We start from the raw sequence: 20,740 nt of genomic DNA, 5'->3' as shown, positions 1-20,740 counted from the left end.
ACACAGTGGTTCGCTCTAATTAGAGCTCTTCAGGGAGGTGTAGCTTTGTCCAGACACAAGGGAGCACCCAGTATAAGTCAAAACAAAACCCTTTCAGGCATAGAGTGACGCATAAATTACGTAAAAAAGAAAGAGAGAACTCTGGGTAGTTCTCTAGTTTAGGTGTAAAGCAGCTCCTGTCAGAGCCTCTCAACACCAGCGATACTCTACATCTGTGTAGGAAGGTGGATACCGGACTATGGTTGCCCCCAACTTTTTGCCTAGTGTTTAGCTGGTTTTCGACTTAGTTGGCTATCTGCTCTCTGTAAAATGGACTCCATGTACTGTAGGTACATACCAAATTGGATATTGGTTCACCCTTGTGAGTCCCTGTGTAGTGTACCATAGGTACCCAGGGCATAGGTGCACCCAAGGCCTACCAGGGGCTGCAGCATGTATTATGCCACCCCTGGCTGGCCACTCAAATAGACACAACTGGCTGATCACTCAGCTGGGGCATGGTCGTGTAACCACCCCTTGCTTAGGTGTAGTATTCCTATACCTACTTACATATAGACACATAGTAACCTAGAAGTCACTCCTATGGCAGGCCTTAACAATCCTGGAGGCAGAGTGCTTGGTTATGTGTGAGGTGGTGCTCTAGCATGAGCTGAGCCTGTCTGCAGCGTTCGGAACCATGTCCTTATAGCTGTTCTATGATATTGCCATACCATATACTCTTAAGTGCATTATAATCCTCGCGGTTAGATGCTAACTTTGGTTTGGCTTTATCTAAACATGTTGTGTAAGGTGTCATACACTTTGGAATACTACCCCCTCGCCAATTCTGGCGACGGGGGTAGCATTCCACCTTTCTAGAGGGAGAAGACATGTTGAAACCACTGTACCTGGTTAAAGTTAACCAGAGCCCCAGCATCACAAAATGGATGCTGCTGCCCCAGACACAAGTCTGACCTCCTGTTACTGGGAGTCCTTCCAGTCAGGGAGGCCTGGACAATAGGGTTCCTGCCTGGGGAGGTGCGAGCACCACCCCAGACAGGACGTTGTGTATTAGGACAGGGAGGGCTGAAAAGAAACAGACACTGCCTGGAGCACTCTAGGTGCTCCATGCATACCCCAGTTCAAACCGGTTGCTGGGGCACTCCAGCCCCAGCTCTGGCGCGAAACTGAACAAAGGAAAGGGTGTGTAACCACCCCCCTTCCTAGTCCCACCCACAGGAGGGACCTAGAAACTAAACCAGCCCCCTTTAGTTGTATAAAGGTAGGAGCTGACCCAGGAGACTTTAGATTAATCCTGGAATCGACTTGAGACAAAACTCTGGACCCTTCGACATTCACCTGAGCTGAAGACTGAAGAAATCTCCCTTGTGGCCAAGGAGTGACCACCCTGGGCAACCAGGCACCATCCAGCAACTCATCGGCTTGCTTTGTCCCCGTTCCCGCTGGAACCCGAGCACAGAGCCTGCCAAGACCCCGACTCCCGGACCTCTCTGACCCCACTGCGCGACTCCAGCACAGCTGAGCCCCGTGGAGGGCGTCGGAACCATTGGAACCAGGCAACTTGGAAAGTCTTCAACTTGCTAACAGCGCAGCTCCTGAGGCATCCTCAAAGCTGTGCACTGGGGACTGAGACACCCCGACACTGAGCTCCGCCTGCACCGAAGACCAGCCCTCCACACTCCACGAGATCTGCATGGGGCCCTTCTGCTTGTGTTCTGCTCGACGCGTTGTCCTGTTGCTGGCCCGTTGGCTAGTAGCCCTGTGGCAACGATCCATTTGAAAATCCATCGCTGGTCTGGTTGTGTCAGACTGGCCCTTTCTTCCCTGCAAAGGTGAAGTACCTCAGACCCTCCTGGTCTGCCCCAGAAGCCTTTTGTGTATCCTACATGGGTTGCCTTTGCTTAGGCTTGTTGGCTCTGATCTTGAAGCCGACCCCTCCACCTGCGAGAACCTTCGTGGGACAGCTCCTCTCCAGCACCTGGTTGTCCTCGACGCCTCCTGGTCCGCGTGGCTGCAACAAGTTTTACGACAGCACCTGATTGCTCCTTGACGACGTCTGGTTCCTTCCTGGTTCCACCCGGTCACTGGCTAGTGACCTAGACTCTGTCCCCTCTGCTTTCAGGTCTTCTTCAACTCCGATCCACCCTTGGATCCACCTGGACATCTTCCTCCTGGTCGCCTGCAGCCTCTTCTTCCAAGGCTCCATAGGAATCAACGAGAAAACCCGACACTTTGACACCTATGCACCCACAGCCCGTGGGTGAGGTAACGGGAGTACTTCGGTGCTCCTGTAGGGATTGACTATGCTAGTGTCTAGTTTTGTTAGTTGTATCTTCCTAGGTAGACCGGAAGTGTCCTAAATCTCCATTTACTTACCTTTTAAGTACCCATTGACTTTCTATTGACTCTCGCGTAAGTGTACTGACACTGCATGCGCCGCCTGTGGGCATCCTACTCCTAACCTAAGGGTTAGATAGTGTAGCCCCAGCGATTCCCTAGGCCCTAGGCCTTCTCCTTTCCCAAGTCGTGGTTCTTATACCCCTTACTTAGTATATGGTTTTACGCGCCCCTAGGGCCTAACTGTAAATTGTGCCATTTAAAGTATTTCTGAGTATAACTTGTTATGTGCTTTTGCCTCTGACCTCATAAAGAGTTCAGAGGAGTGTGTTAGTGAATAAATACATATATATTTTATATATATCCTGTGTGGTGTCCTTTCATTTGGTATTCAAGGGGTTACATATGGTAAAACAGCTGGCTTTACAGGCCCTCAAGATTCTTTTACATCTGCTCACCTCAAATGTCTGTTTTTCTATCAAAGTCTTTAAGCATAGGATTGGCAAAATGCCATCCACGCTGAGATAGAAAAGGACAGTCTTTTGCCATTTCTACAGCAAAGTCTTTAAGCATAGGACTAGCACAGTGCTGTCTTTGCCGAGCTGTAAAATTACAAAAGCCTGGAGTGATAAATGGCTTTTGTCATTTTACAGCTGCTTTCCACCTAAACTAGAGAACTACCCTAGCTATACCTCTCTGAAGAGCTCTAATTAGAGCAAAACACTGTGTCAGGGGTTGCTTTTACTCATTTCAGGTTGGCTTGAGTTGGCATTTCACCAATTCAAAGCTGTAATACTGTGCCTGGAGTGATAAATGGCTTTTGTCATTTTACAGCTCGGCAAGGACAGCACTGTGCTAGTCCTATGCTTAAAGACTTTGCTTTAGAAATGGCAAAAGACTTGGTCCTTTTCTATCTCGGCGTGGATGGCACTTTGCTAATCCTATGCTTAAAGACTTTGATAGAAAAACAGACATTTGAGGTGAGAAGATGTAGAGTGTCGCTGGTGTTGAGAGTGCTCTAACAGGAGCTGCTTTCCACCTAAACTAGAGAACTACCCACAGTTCTCTCCTTTTTTGCATAATTTATGCGTCACTCTATGCCTGAAAGGGTTTTGTTTTGATATATATATATATATATATATATATATATCCCATTTACAGGGCTGCACCTTCCGTTCTCCCACGCCCTACAGTAGTTGAAGCACTATTGCCGGCAGAGCGCACCGGACATAGTACTTCAATCACACACACACCAAGACTGTGTAGCAGTTAAAACTCGTAACTGGAATAAACAGCTACCTAGAGGAATATCCCCTGAGTGAGCGCTATATTTTTGTGTGTATATGTATATGTATATGTATATATATATATATATATATATATATATATATATATATATATATATATATATATATATATATATATACACATATACACACATGGTACATATATTTGGATTTAGGTATAGGAAGTTTATAGTTACATTTCAATATTTTGGATTCAAATGTTGTCCTCGATATTATTATACCCCTATTGTTTGGCTTCGATATTCAGAGACATACCAGAGTAGACGAGTATAAAGACCCAAGTATTCAAACTCCAAATCTCCAACCACCATATTTCCCAATATCACACAATTCAGAGGCAGGTGTTTAAATTGATAGTGATGTTTGCAGTTTACCAACTAGATCAACTAGATGACATATGTGTGGTCTAATATCACATTTCATTAACAGACAAAGAGAAATAAAGAATTCACTGTCTGTCTTATGAGTGTTGGGTAGAAAGAAATTGGCCAGTCCGTCTCTGTGCAGTATCCTTTCTAGGAACACATCCTTTCTTACCATAATGTTTATCTTTGTATCACACATTGTTAAATCCTTTTAGATATTCCCAGCTTTATATCCATGGCTTGGTGACATAAATCATTGTCCTATGCAAGTAAACATTCTCACTGATGCATATCAATAATAAAACCAATATTTTAGTTAGTGTTATATCCAACAAATGTCCTTTAAAGTACACCTGTTAAACCAGTTTAAAAAGAAAGATTTTTTAAGGATAAAACCAATAGCACTGCTGAAAGGGGCAGGTACGCATGGGGTGATAGCTTAGTGCTTAAAGACTGGGTATTCCAGATTTGTTTGTTTTCTTACGGCTACCCTGTCACACTTTCAATCAATGCTAGACGTTCTCCTGTAAATTTGTTTTCTTTTGCATATATTTATATTATGTTTAACATTAGGTTTATTGTTTGATAATGAATTTATGTATAACACACATTTGTATAAATTACTCGGCTCAACTGTTTTTTGCTGACATTGATCTTGCAATTTAAGTATGGTGCTCTACCTATCCTTGAGTCTTGTCCGTGCTTTACCAGACCACAAATAAATACATCAATCCGGAGGGACCTATCTTAGCCCTCTCGATATCCAGCTAACATTTCCAGTATTCTAGTCACCTCAGGTGCTTGCCCCACTAAACACCACTCCTGGTTCATCCCTGGCACAGAAAGTTTACTTTCCACACAGATGCCTATTTTGCAGTCATCAGTCTAAATATGTTGCCAGCTATCCTGTCACCTTTTAAAATCACGACACTACAGTGAACTAAAAATGAATAATGTTAGCAGCACAATTTATGTTAAAAAGCAGCATTCACTACATTTCCAAACCCCGTATGAAGCAAATCTGTTCCCTATAATTAATGGCCCATTGTGCTTTAGATTTCATCATGAGTACCTACTTAAGGAAAAATAAATGCCCTAGCGATGATTACTTAAACCTCATGTAAAGCCGTCTTTCATCTGTACACAGTATTGACCAATGTTACTGGTCCATCACTTTTAAAAACACAACACCCCAGGACCTTAGTGAGCATTTGAGATTGGAAAGCCAGCAAAATGATAGGGTGAGCCAACAAGTGCTGAATCGAGGCAATGGAGTGGACTGAAGAGCCATAACACGAGCAGAGCCTTCAACATATTTGACATATAGCTTATGCAACAAACATCATGTACAAATATGGTAAAAAAACATTAAAAATTCCAAAATATGTATTCTTTCAACAAGTGGAATTGTTTCACTTTAGTACGTTAGATTTTACCGCAGTAGAATGGCATTTATTCAAATGGATAATTTGTACACATGAATTTAGAAACATTTACGTCCCCCCCACCACCCAGACAATTATTTTGTTACCGAACCAAGAGGCAACTCAGTTGTCAAGTCTGTTGAGTAATTGGGCTAAGTTGCTTTATAGGTGGAACAACGTAAATCTATTAAACCATGAGCAAGAGAGTCTTTTGCACAGTGCACTTGGTGCAAGGTGTTCTCCAATGTGATAATCAAGCAAAGCAGGCACACGGAAATAAACCAATTGCTTTTGATCACACACGTGGTCAAGAGGCAAAGCCAGGATTAATCCCAGGTTTCCTGGTTTCAAATTGTGTTGCTCGGCAACATGATGGGTATCTCTTCTTCTTCCATTCAACATCAAATGTCAATGCTTTGTGTTTAATTTTTTTAGGAACTACATCAGTACCCGGTACTAAATAAATATGTTATAGCATGTTAAATCAACTACAAACAACAAGTATTTCTACATTTCAATGGTAAGCTAAGGGAATGCAGAGTACACTTATGTTGCTATGATCTATTTTCCCTGACTTAGCAAAGCGCTGCATACAAGAGATTTTAGAAGATTACCTACATTGAAGGCAATAACACACATTAACAAAAGTGTAGTAAATAATTTACAAATATTGGTTGAAAAATAGTAGGTTAATTTGATAAACAGGGACTGTGCAGCAGCAAAACTGGCAGCAGCCTCAGCTAGCATAGAACTGCCGCTAACTGCCCAACCTCACATAATATTCCACACTCCATAATAGAACATAGCAACATCATAAAGCCCCAACAGTGAATATTCCAATGGTGGTTGACTAGAGTGTCACCCTAACACTAACTACTACAAAAAGTCTGGGAAAACACAAAAAGCTACAGTTTTCACATCTTCACATGACAGAAGTGAAGTATAAAATGTGGGCTTCAAAAATACATTTACTCAGAGGATACCCCTGCCCCCCGCAGTCTTTTTGCAGGTCCCATTACCACCTGGAAAATGAAACATAATTAGCCTAACATTCCTTTTGGAGTACTTTCATAGAACTCTTCAGAATCTTCAATAAAGTTAACACAGTAATGGGAAGCACCCCTTCTGCTGCAGGAGGATAAGCTGGGGAAGGTGGAGGTCGCTGTATCAGAAGTCTGAGGTAGAGCATGGGTGGAAGAATTATGCAAAGCTTGTTTTTGGCTAGTGAGTTGAAGACAATACTGGGCTCACTCAAACCGAGACATTTGACTGAAGCTTGGCTTGAGCCATCGTTGACAACCTATCAAGGGTATTTGCAGTGCCAAACAAATATCACCCTCATTTTTGTCTTCAACGCTTGGATATTTAGCTGTCAAAAAGAAGCACAATAAAGGTTTGGGTCATTTACAAACTGCTGGGCTTAGCGTAGATTCTTTGTGTGTCTATTTATTAAAGTGTAGAGCTCAGAGCCAATTGGAGCTAGAAAATCACCTCCTATATTGTAATATTAAGGTCCAGTACACATACATGCCAACATTTACATTTAGATATAGACATTCTGAAAAAAATTGGGGACTTTATTTTCCCTATTGACGCACATTGAACCAAAGGCAATTTTAAGCACCAGAGAGGTAAAAGGAAGGCACCTTAGCTTACTCCACTCCATTTTTTTCACTGCACACTAGCATTTGTAGCCTTGTCTAACTCATCATAAGTCCCAAAATCCAAAGAAATGTCCTGAGCTGGATGAGTTACTGGTGCACGGAGCTGGGGATCTTTACGGCTCTGAAATTTTGTGTTGCTCCTGCTGAAACTTTAGAGAGCGGCAGCTGTGTCTGCACTTCCGATAAAAAGTTACATAAGTTCAGTAGCAGGTTCTCATAAAATACGCCAACAGAGATATTTTGACTTAAACGTTAAACACAACAGCCATCAGGAAAAATCCAGGATTTGCAGCCTCTGGTTAACACGCAGTAACCTCCACCCACTGGAGCCTGCACCAAAGAGAAACTATTGAGTCCCCAGAACTACAGAATGAGGATCAGAAATGTTCAAAAGTCTCCACGATGTTCATCAATTGGACGGCCATTTTAGAGTTGCAGTGTTTACGGTTTATTTCTTCGAAGAACATATACTGTAAACAAAGTCCAAGTAGTATATATTCAGAATTAAAAACTAATGTTTTGGTTGTTTTTTTTAAATTAAAAAGTAATGTTTTACAAAATAACTCCACATGAGAAAATCTAGCTGCGTTTTTTTAATACATATAAAAATAGTTCAATAATTATACCTCTTAAACTCCGTAAACATAACATGTTGGATAAATCTGTGGGAACACGGCTTAACAAGTAATTCAGTTGTGGATCTTGTTTTACATTTGATACACATACGCCTACTTCAAAATGGCCACTCATTTAACCACGGGTGACGGGCAGTACAATTGCTGGTTTATTTCATTGACGCATGCGTTGTAGGCACAGTCGCGTCACTGTCATGGCAGCCCACTGGAGCAGGTTGTTGCACATGGGTAAAGTGAGCTGCGCATAGGAAGAGTGCTGTTCTGCGGCTGTCATCTGAGGGTTCGCGCGCTGTTGCGGGTATCTCTCTCTGTGCACGCTGTACACAGGAGCAGTACAGTGACAGAGTCGGCGATCGCCTGAGCCCCATTGCAGCTTGAATCGCCAGCTGTGTGCTTGAGTCTGTGGTCCTGATGCTGCCAGAAGCGATGGAGCAGGCGGTGCTGAGGGGCTTTCCCATCGCAGCAGAAAGACAGCAGCTCAAGCAAAACCCAGACGCCGCCTCTGCTGCAGGTACTATATATAACACAACAGTCATCTTAGCTCGGGAGTCTATATCTGAATCCAAGACACCTGTAGGGAGGGAGTATATCAGAGAGGATAGGGAAGGTTTGTAAAAGCCAGTATCCTTTAGCCTACAAGCTTATGTTCTACATTTCAACGGACTTGTAAAAAAATGCGTTTCCTCTGTTGGTTATAAATGTCATGTTGATTTTTGTTAATATTCTTGTAGATCGTGTTGAAGGCATTTTGCTTGCTGTTGTTACCTATTTCATCATTACTTTGGTTGCATACATGCAAATAGATAGGATACAGTTAGATACCTATGTCTTCTATGAGGGGAGTTACAATCATTCAGAGTTTGATGGTACAGCGAAAGGTTTCTGAACTAGATATTGCCCTGAAATCTGATATAAAAGAATTATATTACAGTGACTGAAAATATAATGGGTTTCGCCAGAAAGATCGTTTAGTCAGTTTATTTGATTTTCTGTGGGGTGTATACTTGAAGGCAACATGTCTGAACCATGATAGTGCCCCCATATTCCCATCAATCAAATGAGAGCTAGTGACGTGGGTAACTACTAACTGTTCATCTTTATGTACTGCTGATATAGGCCTGCAAATATTTAATATGGTTGATATAATAGCACAACGTATTAAATAGATACTCCGTGGATAAAGAAATGTATTCCGTGTTTCACTAAGTAATATGAAACATTCTAAAGAAACAAAAACTTTAGTGGTTGAGTAAAAACAAATCTTATCTTATTATAGTCGCCAAGACTGCAACACAATAATTTTACCTGCAAGGGTTGACTATAGCGTTGTAGTTTATTGTAAAACGACTTAAATCTTGACAGTGAATATGCAGGGAAATGGGCCAGACCCGTGCCCCTGAAGATGAAATAGGCACTCTCTTATACAAAGTTCCTGCCTCTCGCCGAGATGTTGTTATATATATTTATTATATCTATATAATATATCTCATTGGGAAGTCAATACTACTTTAAAAAATAAAATACTGATACTTGATTCCTAGGAACCTAATGGTTGAGATCAGTGGACCATTTAAACTTTGTCCAGGTGTCAGCAGACGGGTAAATCGAATAACAATGATAACATCTTTTTGACCAATTTGGGTTGCGGGCAGAAGTTTCTGATATTGTATGATCAGGCCTTTACTTTCTTCACGTAGACATATTCACCGGACAGCTTAAAAAAAATAAGTTAGAGATCATTGTATCTGTTGTACGAACTAGCTCAAGAATATTTTGATACTCTTGTTAGACTCATACTGCCAACGGAAGCACTGGAATTCTGCTTGTGTTGTAATTAGAGCCTTCGTAATTTAGTCCAGTCATATTTTAATTCGTGTATAGAACATTTTGCCTGTCTGTATCAGCCATATGTAGCATGAGACTGACATCTGCTTTGCCAATTTTTATTTCATTAACATACCTGGCGAAATACAGGCCATGCGCTTAATTGCCTATGGAGATGTAGTTTGTTGCTATCTCATCCATCTACCACTGTCGAGCTTTATTTGTTATTCCCTGATAGTCGTGTTGAAATCTAATACCAGTGCATTTAACAGCGACGCTATTTAAAGGGCAAGTGGTTGTGAGAATTCTAATTTTGGAATGTATGTTGAAATTTGTGGTTAAAAGACCAGGTTTACAAAACCTGTTTTTTTTTTTATCAGGTGCTAGGAATAGGCTTCTAAGGGAAGAATTTCCCAATTTCATTTTGCAAGTGTCACGGTGCGAATCTTAATCGTGAAGTGTACTGCACGGAGGAGTCGTTGGTGATAGCCATCAGCTACTCAAGTAGTACCTGGAAGGGGAGCTTTTTATTGTAATCGCAGACATGTCGAGTCATTCATTACCACAGACTTCTGCAGAGCTGCGCTGCCTTTAAAAAAAATTGAGTTTATTTGATTGTTATAATCTGCCGACTGTAAGAAGCAGATCAATCGGAATCTGTTATTTTTTATGTGTGTGAACTTGTTTTGATGTGTATATTTAGAGTTGTTTGCAATACGGAGGCGACTTCCAAACTAGTTTCACCGCTATCAGGCAATTTCGCCAGATAATGTCCTCTCGAAGTAACATTTATATCTCCCAGAACACACGACCAGTTTGGTCAGATAGATAAACCAGAATAAGATCTCCATTTTGCTGAGTTCACCTCCAACAACAAAACCACTGGACTACACCTTTTGTTTTTTTTACACCTGCATAATAATAAATAATACTGCATGGAGTGTTCAGATTCAAAACAAAAGTGCAGAGTAGGACTTCAAAATGTCAGAGGTGAAGTGAAATAACTGTATGTTTTGCTACTGGGTTTCGTAACATTGTAGCAACCAGTATAGCCCCTAAAGTCCCACGACCTTGATAGGATTATAGGTGAATACTGATCTTTAATAGCATTATAAATAGTTCTCAGTGGACTGCATTTTTTGTATCAAAATCCGACCACTTTTTCACTCTAACAGTGGTAGACTTCAGTCTCACTATTAGGCTTTTTCAACTACCTAAGTGGTGGTATTCCAGAGGTGGTGTCTGAAACCTTTCCTTGACTATGGCGTGCATGCATTTTCAACGACAAAACAGAGCTGGTTTGATAGCAGTGCAGATAGCTGACTTTTTAGGTCTCGCCTAGGCACTGCGCATGCGCTTCTCTAGGAAGGCCTTTAGCCATCGTTCTTCACTTTTCAAGCATTCGCACTCGTGGCAGCATCAACCTTGTGGGAGCGAGCAGCGGCGCAGCCACGTTAATTACAAACATATGGCTGCTGCTCGCTCCAGCAAGGTGGATACCACCACAAGTGCGAGTGCTTGAAAAGTGAAGACAGTGAAGACCGCTTGTTTACGTCGTGAAAGCACTTCCACCTGTCACTGCCTCTCTTCCGTCGCTGCTTTTTAAGGTTTATTTAACCAGCGCACAACTGCACTTGCTAAGCCGAATAGTGAACAACGGCAGCCGTGTGCTTTTCTTTTCTTCAGTGCTTGTTTGTTTCTAATATTTAGCCACATTCTGCTCTCCCATGTACCCCCTTCGAGATCCTTCTCTCCTTCCGCATTCTACCAGCATCATCCTACCCAATAGACGTCCACCACCACAACACGTCCACCACCAGCACCACGTCCACCACCAGCACCACGTCCACCACCAGCACCACGACCACCACCAGCACCACGACCACCACCAGCACCACGTCCACCACCAGCACCACGTCCACCACCAGCACCACGTCCACCAACACAACACGTCCACCACCAGCACCACGTCCACCACCAGCACCACGTCCACCACCACCACACCCATCACCACCACCACCAGGTCCACCATCGTGTCCACCACCACGTTCACATCCGCCACCACCAAGTCCACCACCCCTCCCACCTCCACCACCACACCCACCACCATGTCCACCACCACCACGTCTATCACGTCCACCACCACCACGATGTCCGCCACCACAACCACATCCACGTCCACCACCACTATGTCCACCACCACGCCCACCACCACCACCACCACATCCGCCACCACCACGTCCGCCACCACCACCTCCACCACGTCCACCAACACCATGTCCACCACCACCTCAGCCACCACCACGTCCACCACCACGTCCACTACCACCACCGCCACCACGTCCACCACCACGTCCACCACCACCATGTCTGCCACCACCGCCATGTCTACCACCACCACCAAATCCACTTCCACCATGTCCAGCCCACCACCACCAAATCCACGTCCACCACCACCACCACGTCGTCCACCCCCACGTCGTCCACCACCACCACCACATCGTCCACCACCACGTCGTCCACCACCACCACCACCACCACGTCGTCCACCACCACGTCGTCCACCACCACCACCACGTCGTCCTCCACCACCTCGTCGTCCTCCACCACCTCGTCGTCCTCCACCACCTCGTCGTCCTCCACCACCTCGTCGTCCTCCACACCCACTACGTCCTCCACCACCACCACTACGTCCTCCTCCACCACCACCACTACGTCCACCACCACCAAATCCACCACCACCATGTCTGCCACCCCCACCAAATCCACATCCATCACGTCCACCACCACCACGTCGTCCACCACCACCACGTCGTCCACCACCACCACCACGTCCTCCACCACCACGTCGTCCTCCACCACCACGTCGTCCTCCACCACCACGTCGTCCTCCACCACCACCACGTCGTCCTCCACCACCTCGTCGTCCTCCACCACCACGTCGTCCTCCACCACCTCGTCGTCCTCCACCACCTCGTCGTCCTCCACCACCTCGTCGTCCTCCACCACCTCGTCGTCCTCCACCACCTCGTCGTCCTCCACCACCTCGTCGTCCTCCACCACCTCGTCGTCCTCCACCACCTCGTCGTCCTCCACCACCTCGTCGTCCTCCACCACCACTACGTCCTCCACCACCAAATCCACCACCACGTCCACATCCACCACCATGTCGTCCTCCACCACGTCGTCCAACACCACGTCGTCCAACACCACGTCCACCGCCACTACTACGTTCACCACATCCACATATCACAACCACCACGTCCACCACCACATCCACCACCGTCACTTCCACGTCCACCACGTCCACCACAACAACCACGTCCACCACAACAACCACGTCCACCACAACAACCACGTCCACCACAACAACCACGTCCACCACAACAACCACATCCACCACAACAACCACGTCCACCACCACCACGTCCACCACCACCACGTCCACCACCACTATGTCCACCACCACCACGTCCACCACTTCTGTCTGTGAATTGAAAAAAATAATTTTAGAACATGTGGGAGCAACGATTAACAAAGATCGCAGTACTGCAGTTGCTAAACACATGGAGACCAATCATGACAGTGACTGTAAAAAATTGAGGTTCCATGCAATTGAACTGGTAGAACATCATGATCGCGGGTGACCGTGAAAGAAAACTGAGACAGAGAGAATCGCGGCACATCCTGAATTAAGGACTCTCACTCTGCATGGTTTAAACCAGAATGAGGAATTGTATCTACTATTGTAACTTTTGGTATTGTTTTTTGCTTTTTTTAAAAATTAGAGGGTGACGAGATTTTTTAAGTAATAATTTTTAACTTGCTTCACTTGCGCATGTAATCTTGTCACATATTATAAAACTGACAGGGGTATACAAGTTTAATTGAACTATGAGAAAACATTATAATATGGTTCAATGATATATGATTATTAAATTATGTGGTACATGTTAGGAGATGAAAAGGACTCATTAGGAATATGACTCATTAGGTGTCAAAAGAAAAGTAGAAAATGTCATACAGGGAGCTACTGGGATATATTACTATTATAGGTTCTGAGAGTCTTTTAATTCTAAGTAATGGTAAAGCAATTTAGTGCTAAACAATTGGTTAGAATAAAAATGGATGTAGCAATAATAATATTTATTTATAGGTCGAGAAAGTCTGGAATGAAACTAGGATATATTGTTGAATATTGTTAAATTATTTGAGAAATCAAATACCTCTGCCTATATTTTTAACTTTGCACATTATTTTTTTGACTTTTTTTGCACTACAACGAACAGAATGCCATAGGAATAGAAACCGGAAGCAAGCATGTTTTATTTAACGAAGTGTTTGACTCAATACTAACCGCCCGTGAGCAAGGTGTCTGCGAGACCGAAAAGTGTAGGGCTACTTGGTGGTCCCAGCAGAAATGGATTACTGATTATATTAATAAATTACTTGACTGAATTCACCCATGTGTGCAACCCAACTTAGTTTCCAAGATTTGATGTGAAGATATATATAGATACCACTGTAGTTATACGTTGGGTAACAATTTTCATAGAGCGAGCTCTTTTTTGTTTTTGCTAATAATTTTTATGCATTTGAAGAAACTTTCACGAAACTTTCCCCTCAAAAAAGTAGTGCGCTTCCCCTCCTTCCTGAAAAGTTTTGGGGTGAACTATTTAAGGGTGCCGAGAAAAAAGGAAGGCCTCACATGTTTTACACATGTAAATTCCCATGGGAATATTAAGAAGCAAGTTTCTACCAACCTTACTTTAATGAAGTACTGCTTGCACTTAACACGTCACTGGTAGCTGAAGTCTGCACAGTGTAACCTTTATCATACTGAATGAGACTTGTCTCCAATATTACACTGTTCTGTATATGGAGTAGTAGCTTGGATGATATCATCAGGGACATGATCAGAAATTGTCATTTGAGATGTCATCAGGGATGTTATTTAACATGTCATGAGTGAGATAACATGTGAGGTTATAAGCAGTTCATGGAGTGAGGGAAGTTATGGTTCGGGATCGCTGTTTAAAAAAAAAAAAAAAGTAAATGGCGGCCTGGTGCCCGCTGTGAATAGCAACCACATCTACTGGGCGGATTTCAATTTAAAGGGTTGGGGGAGTGTGGACCCCTGCCCCAGAGCCTTTAAAGGCCCCAGGAATCCAATCTCTGATGCGAAATCACCAATATAAAGAGGCTCCCTCCCTGAACCTGTAAACTCCACGGGACCTCATACCCTGAGGCCAACTTCAATATTGAATGGGAAGGTGGCATGCAGCCCACCTTCCGTAGCCTCTTAAAGCCCGGGGATCCCATTCCCCAGGGCCGACTTCTACAGTGGTGTCCTAGGAGACTTGGCAGGGACATTTGTCTGCTCTGACCTGGCAGGAGCTTTAAAATTACTTCCTCCGGGTCAGAGCAGACCTTTGCACAGGATGGCTGGATGCGGGGAGCCTGAACCCATGTAAGGCCTGGGGTCCCTGGGACCACTTTGGTTCAGGAGAGGGGACTCGTGCCCTTCTCCCCTTAAAGGCCCATGGGGTCCCCTGGGCCACTCGTAACTCGTGAATGGGACTGCAAAAGCCTTCTCCTTTATCAAATTACAAAAAAAGAAAGGCCCAGGGAGGAAGTCTACGCTCACAAACCCCATTCTCCTCCCTATGAATATGAAAACAGGACACAAAAATGAATAATAAATGACCGGCAGGAGCTTCTAATTTATTATTCACTGCTCCTTGGAAGGAGCACCCATTAATGCCCAGTGAGGGCTTTATGTTTTTTAACTTTGGTGGTGCGCCTAGACTAGAGAAGGGCACAAGCGAACATTTCTTTTAATGTTGGGAAGCAGCATGAAATCCAATACCCCAGGGTTGGTCTTCTTGGAGATGTTTTGTGGGGACTGACCACTAATGATCTCTGGGGACTTCATACCACAATTTACAACGCTCCAATAGGCGCGCTGCCAGCTGAAAAGGGGTTTCTGCTACCCGCAACACGTCACGCTTGGGCGTCTTGGGGCTGGCACCTAACTCTTGGTTCATCCCCCCCTCACCCCTCATTGTTGGAAGCTCGAAGCTTTGTCAATTTTTAAAGGTACTGTGAACTTTTATTATTGGATTTGATCTTGTTTGGCAATTTTTGTTTTCTGAGTCTACTGTTTGATTAAAATGGGCAAGAGGTAGTCTTTGCCCAGATGTGTAGAGACCTCTCATTTGTCTTCAACCTGCCCACACACTACTATTGATAAGTTTTTAATGAGGGCAGTGGATTTGGTACCCAATGAGATAAAATTAGTATAACGGCTTTCGCTAACAACCAAAGACCTTGCTGCATCTCAGTTATTCCTCCCTATCTACTCTGCATTGCTGCATAATGATCATTTATCTGCCACTAGAGTTCAGCTCTACTGGGTTTTCTTATAAGGGTCAGCCCTGGAGTGTGTACTTGGAATAAGAAGGCTGCACAAGATCAGTCTGGCCCATTGAATGAGGGGGTGGAGCCAGGCTTAATGAAGACAATGCGACCAACTGTTCCTCACCAGCTTTAGCCCACGATCAGGATCCCGACCCTGGACCAGTGTCCAAACACAAGAAAAAGGCATTGAAAACCAAGGCAGCGGTGTGTATTGTTAAAACTGCTGCTCATAGGTCAGATGATTTGGCTGAGGCCCCTGCACTGATCTTTGACCCTTGGGACTGCATAAATAAAAGTTTAAGTGATCTATTGTGTGAGAAGTTGGCCCGATATGCAACGTTCGCTATTCTAGCGACCGCTATGTATCGTTCCAACGACCCTTATGGTGTTTGGTTGTAAGTCAACCTATAGACCAGCTATCCTAGTAGCGTGGATACGAGCAGTCTAAGGCTAAAGACTCGAGAGGGCGTGTTAAGCCAGCTGTTTACCGCACATGTACCCCTTGAACACCCAGTGAAAGGACACCACACAAGTGTTATGAAAATAAACAGTATATTTATTAAGAATCACAACAGCCCTGTACTCTTTATGAGGACAGGGTACTTAGCACAAACCAAATCTCTTTAGTAAATACTTCAAGTGCACAGTTTAAAACAAGTGTCCGGGGACACGGAAAGGTTAAGGCAAGTCGGAAGCGAGGGACTCGGGACCCTAGAGTAAGGAGGCTATGCAGGCACCGAAATGCCGAGTTACCTAGCCACGAGGGCTGCGGCTGCACAAGTCTTACAGGCGTCGGGGTCTTCGCTGACGAGCCAGGAGCCGGAAGAAAAGGAGTTGCTGGCCGGCGACCAGTGCTGAATAGTTCGTAGAGATCCAAGCCTGGATCGGAGATTGATGAAACCTGAAAGCAGAGGGGACCAAGTTCGTACTACTAGCCAGTAGTCAGAGGGTACCAGGAAGGCACCGGTTGGCCGTCACCTCGACCAGGTGAGTGGGCGACGCTAGGCTCTGCAGTCTCTCGGACCAGGAGGCGTTGTCGGCGACCACGGTGGAGGTGCGAGCTGTCCCACGACGGATGTCGCTGTCGGCGTCTGGAGTGGACCAGGAGGGTCCGGGGTGCTTCTCGGAAAGATGGAAGCAAGGGCCAGTCTGGAGCAACCAGACCGGCAGTGTTGATTCTCGGATGTCGTCACAGAAGGACACGAGCCAACGGCTAGTGACCAGACAACGTGCTGAGCAGCGAGCAGAAGGGCCCCACGCAGATCGTGGAGATGCTGGGAGACTGCACTTCGGTGCTGGAGCGGCTCAGGGTCGGGGCTTCTCGGACCCCAGAGCACTCACCAGAGAGTTACCTCGATGGTCGTGCTGGTTTTTAAGAGCGTGCAGGTTCTGATGATGGCCGGTCCCTCGAGGTCTCGTCGCACCCACAGATCACAGCTGAGCTGATGACGTGGGTAGAGGTCAGAGGTGCCAGGGAAGCCGGTTCTCGTCGAGCTGGGCCGTCGGATTCCTTGAGGAAGGACTTACAGCAAACCGCAGAGTTCTTAGATGGTGCCCGCTGATGCAGGGTGACTACTCCTTAGCCACAAGGGAGAAATCTTGAGAAGAGTCTTGAAGGTCCTTTCGTAGAAAGTAGTTCTTGATTCAAAGATGATCTAATTTGGAAGGGTCCCCGCTCCGGCCTTTATCCTAAAGAAAGGGGTGGGTACATGACTAGGTCCTGCCCTAAGGGTGGGACCAGGAAGGGGGGTAGTTACGCCCCTCTCCCCCTGCCGGGCTTTCCCCAGGCCAGGGCTGTCGCCCCTGGAACTGGTTCTAACCGGCAGATGCGTAGTGAGCACCGGGGTGCCACTCCGCAGTCACCTTCTCGCCAAAGCCCTACCTACCCAGAATACACAAACCCTGTCTGGGACGGTGCGAACACCGCCCTCGACAGGAAACCCTTTGTCCAAGCGCTCCTCGCTGGAAGGACTCCCAGCAGCAGGAGGTCAGACTCGTGTCTGTGGTGGCAGCATCCATTTTGTGGAGCTGAGGCTTCAGTTAACTTTAACCGGGGTTCACAGTTACGTGCATGTCGTGTCCCTCTAGAAGGGTGGAATGCTAACCTCATCGCCAGAATAGGTGAGAGGGCAGCACCCCGATTCGTATGACACCTTACTCGACATGCCTTGATAACGCGACACCGGAGTTACCGATATGGTACGCGTTATCATGGAACAGCCATTGGGTCTTGATTCCGCAAGCTGCAACCGGGCTCGGCTCGGGCCGGAACCTAGCTCACACGAGCCCACGCACTCTGCCTTCAGGATTGTTAAGGCCTGCCATAGGAGTGACTGATAGGAACTCGGGTGTCCATGGTATGGTTAGATATAGAGCTACTATACCTAAAGCAAAGGGTGATTACACGACTTCGCCCCAGCTGTCATGCAGCCAGTTGTGTCAGATTTAGGAGGCCAGCCAGGGGTGGCATAATACATGCTGCAGCCCCTGGCGGCCCTGGGTACACCTATGCCCTGGGTTACAGGGTCTGATAAGGTGGCCCAGTACCAATTGGTAAATGCACCTAGGGCACATCTCGTAATTTAGAGAGAGAACAGCCAGGCTGTGGGTCTGATTGGCAGGCCCACAGCCAGAGAAAGTCGTAAACCAGTGAAACAAAAGCAAAAAATCTGGGTGATCATAGGATTGCAGACCCTACTCTCCTACATATTGGATGCTAAGTTACACCTGTTTTTGCTTGGATTTACACCATAGAGACTAAACTAGATAACTTAGGGCTGACTTCCCCTCGGAGTTTACAGCCCAAATCGATTATGGGAACTAATCCTTCACAAAGACTCTTAACACCAACTTTGCAACATTCAGCTTGTAATAATGAGGATAGTGGTGTCGATTCCAGCATGATACTGAAATTGTTCCACTTTTAGTGCCACAGAGGGCTGCTGTTAAGGCTTCTTCAGATCCCTTTGTTCATCAGGCAGACACCAGTAATTCGAGGATGGGACCTGTCCCTGTGATTGATTTGCCACCTACCTCATGTTGTATTTTATTGCGTTACCAAATGTCCCCAGCCTGTCTGTTGGTCAATTCGAATCTACAAGGGCTCTTATGAATAAAGTAATTCATTGGCTGAATTCAAATGTGTGCGGACATTGAGACCTTTGTAACAAGAGTCTTTTTGCACGACGGTTGGGGGGAATTTGACCTTTTGGAAAGGAATTTAACGGTGACACAATAATGAACGTTTGTAATCCTTTGGTGGCAGGCGAAATGTTTTCACAAGATAGGGATGGTATGATTAACTCTAATTTGATTAGGACCCTGGCCTTGGGCTTTTCTTACATGTAAATGGCACTGCCAATAACTAGGTTTAGGCCTCGACCATCTGCTCAGCCTATTATTAGATCTCATCAGGATAGGATACGACCCCTCCATTACCGTTTTGCGGCATTGTCGGAGCTGGAAAATATTGGTTGATATCTAGATCGGGAGGGTGTCTGTGGTGCTGTTATGGGGGCTTTCCTAGTTTCTGGGATAGTATCCCCCTGCCACTATCCCAAAACTGATAACACATAGCAAGATCCATGTCAATTCATGTCTCTGCAAATTCCTTTACTTTGTCTGTGCCCAAATATGTCTAAGGCAAATGAACAAGTTCACTATGTAGCAGCAAGTAGCCCTATTGTTAAGCTTCTTAGCTGGAATGTAGCCAGCCTTGTTTCTAAAATATATTATGTGGGGTGTCAATAGTTCATTAAAGAGTATGATATTATATTATTGCAGGAAACCTGGGATGTATACAAAGTTGTTTTTGGGAGTACATGTGTTATAACTTACCAGCTTTGCCCACTCTAGGGGGCCGTGCAAAGGGGCATTGGTGGCCTGGTTTAAGGTCGACATTGGTTGTGCTATTTTACCGGTTGCATCCGATCTGGATTTGGACCAGGTTTTTAACCTGTGCTGGGGAAGTGAACTTCTATAATGATTTTTTTTCCAAAGGCAACCAAAACTTCCAGGGTCTCTTTTCTCTGATTTGTACCTTGGAAGAGGAAGTAGTAGAGTCTGGTAAACCCTTCAACTTCCTGTTGGCAGGCAATGTAAATGCTAAATGGCCCTCCTTACCACCTTTGACACAAGCAGTTTTTGACCCACTATCAAAGGTAGATGATTGGATGCCAATAGGCGTTACTTATATACTATGTTGGTGGATTATGATCTTCAGGATGTTGTCTCCAATTTTTCACTGGCAACAACTATGACCTTTACAGGGAAGGGTAATGCAGGGCTCAAAAATCTTACAAATGTTACCGGACCCTCTGGTCTAGTAACTTGAATAATCTACTTAACCTAAGACCCGTGAACTGGTCTAAAACTGTGTGATCCTAGGCAATTATTTTGTCTTATGGAGCCGCCTTCTTCTTCACTATCACATAAGTGAGCACCTTCAAATATGTAAGATCACTGTTTCTGCTGTACAAAAAATCTTTATTTACTAGACTAAATGTTTGCTCCATGTATAATAAGAATAGATCCTACATATAGGGTACACATGATCCTTGGCTTGCCTCTCAGTTTACTAATAGCATTGTCAACTGGCCAGGAGCACGAATATTTCCCAGTTCATGTTTAAAAACTCAATTTTCATAAATGTGTTACTAAAGCGTGATGTGGTAGTGCACTATCATTTACAGATAGCACATTTTCCACTGGTATGGCCACAAAACTTTCCCACTAACATGGTTTTACTGATGAAACTATATAGCA

At 45.0% G+C, this 20,740-nt stretch overlaps 1 protein-coding gene across 1 annotated transcript in view; it reads left to right on the top strand.

The window, feature by feature from the left end:
- Positions 1 to 7,915: 7,915 nt before the first annotated feature.
- The window catches only part of TTC27 (tetratricopeptide repeat domain 27), a 1,875,723-nt gene continuing 1,862,898 nt past the window's right edge, over positions 7,916 to 20,740 (top strand). The window contains exon 1 of the mRNA XM_086926895.1: positions 7,916 to 8,243. Within this exon, the coding sequence (XP_086783021.1) occupies positions 8,144 to 8,243 (100 nt within the window). The 5' untranslated portion in view covers positions 7,916 to 8,143. The remainder of the gene's footprint in view (positions 8,244 to 20,740) is intronic.

Source organism: Lissotriton vulgaris, chromosome 6, assembly GCF_964263255.1.
Source record: "Lissotriton vulgaris chromosome 6, aLisVul1.2, whole genome shotgun sequence".
Taxonomy (NCBI): domain Eukaryota; kingdom Metazoa; phylum Chordata; class Amphibia; order Caudata; family Salamandridae; genus Lissotriton; species Lissotriton vulgaris.
This window is presented reverse-complemented; position numbering and strand designations above follow the sequence as displayed.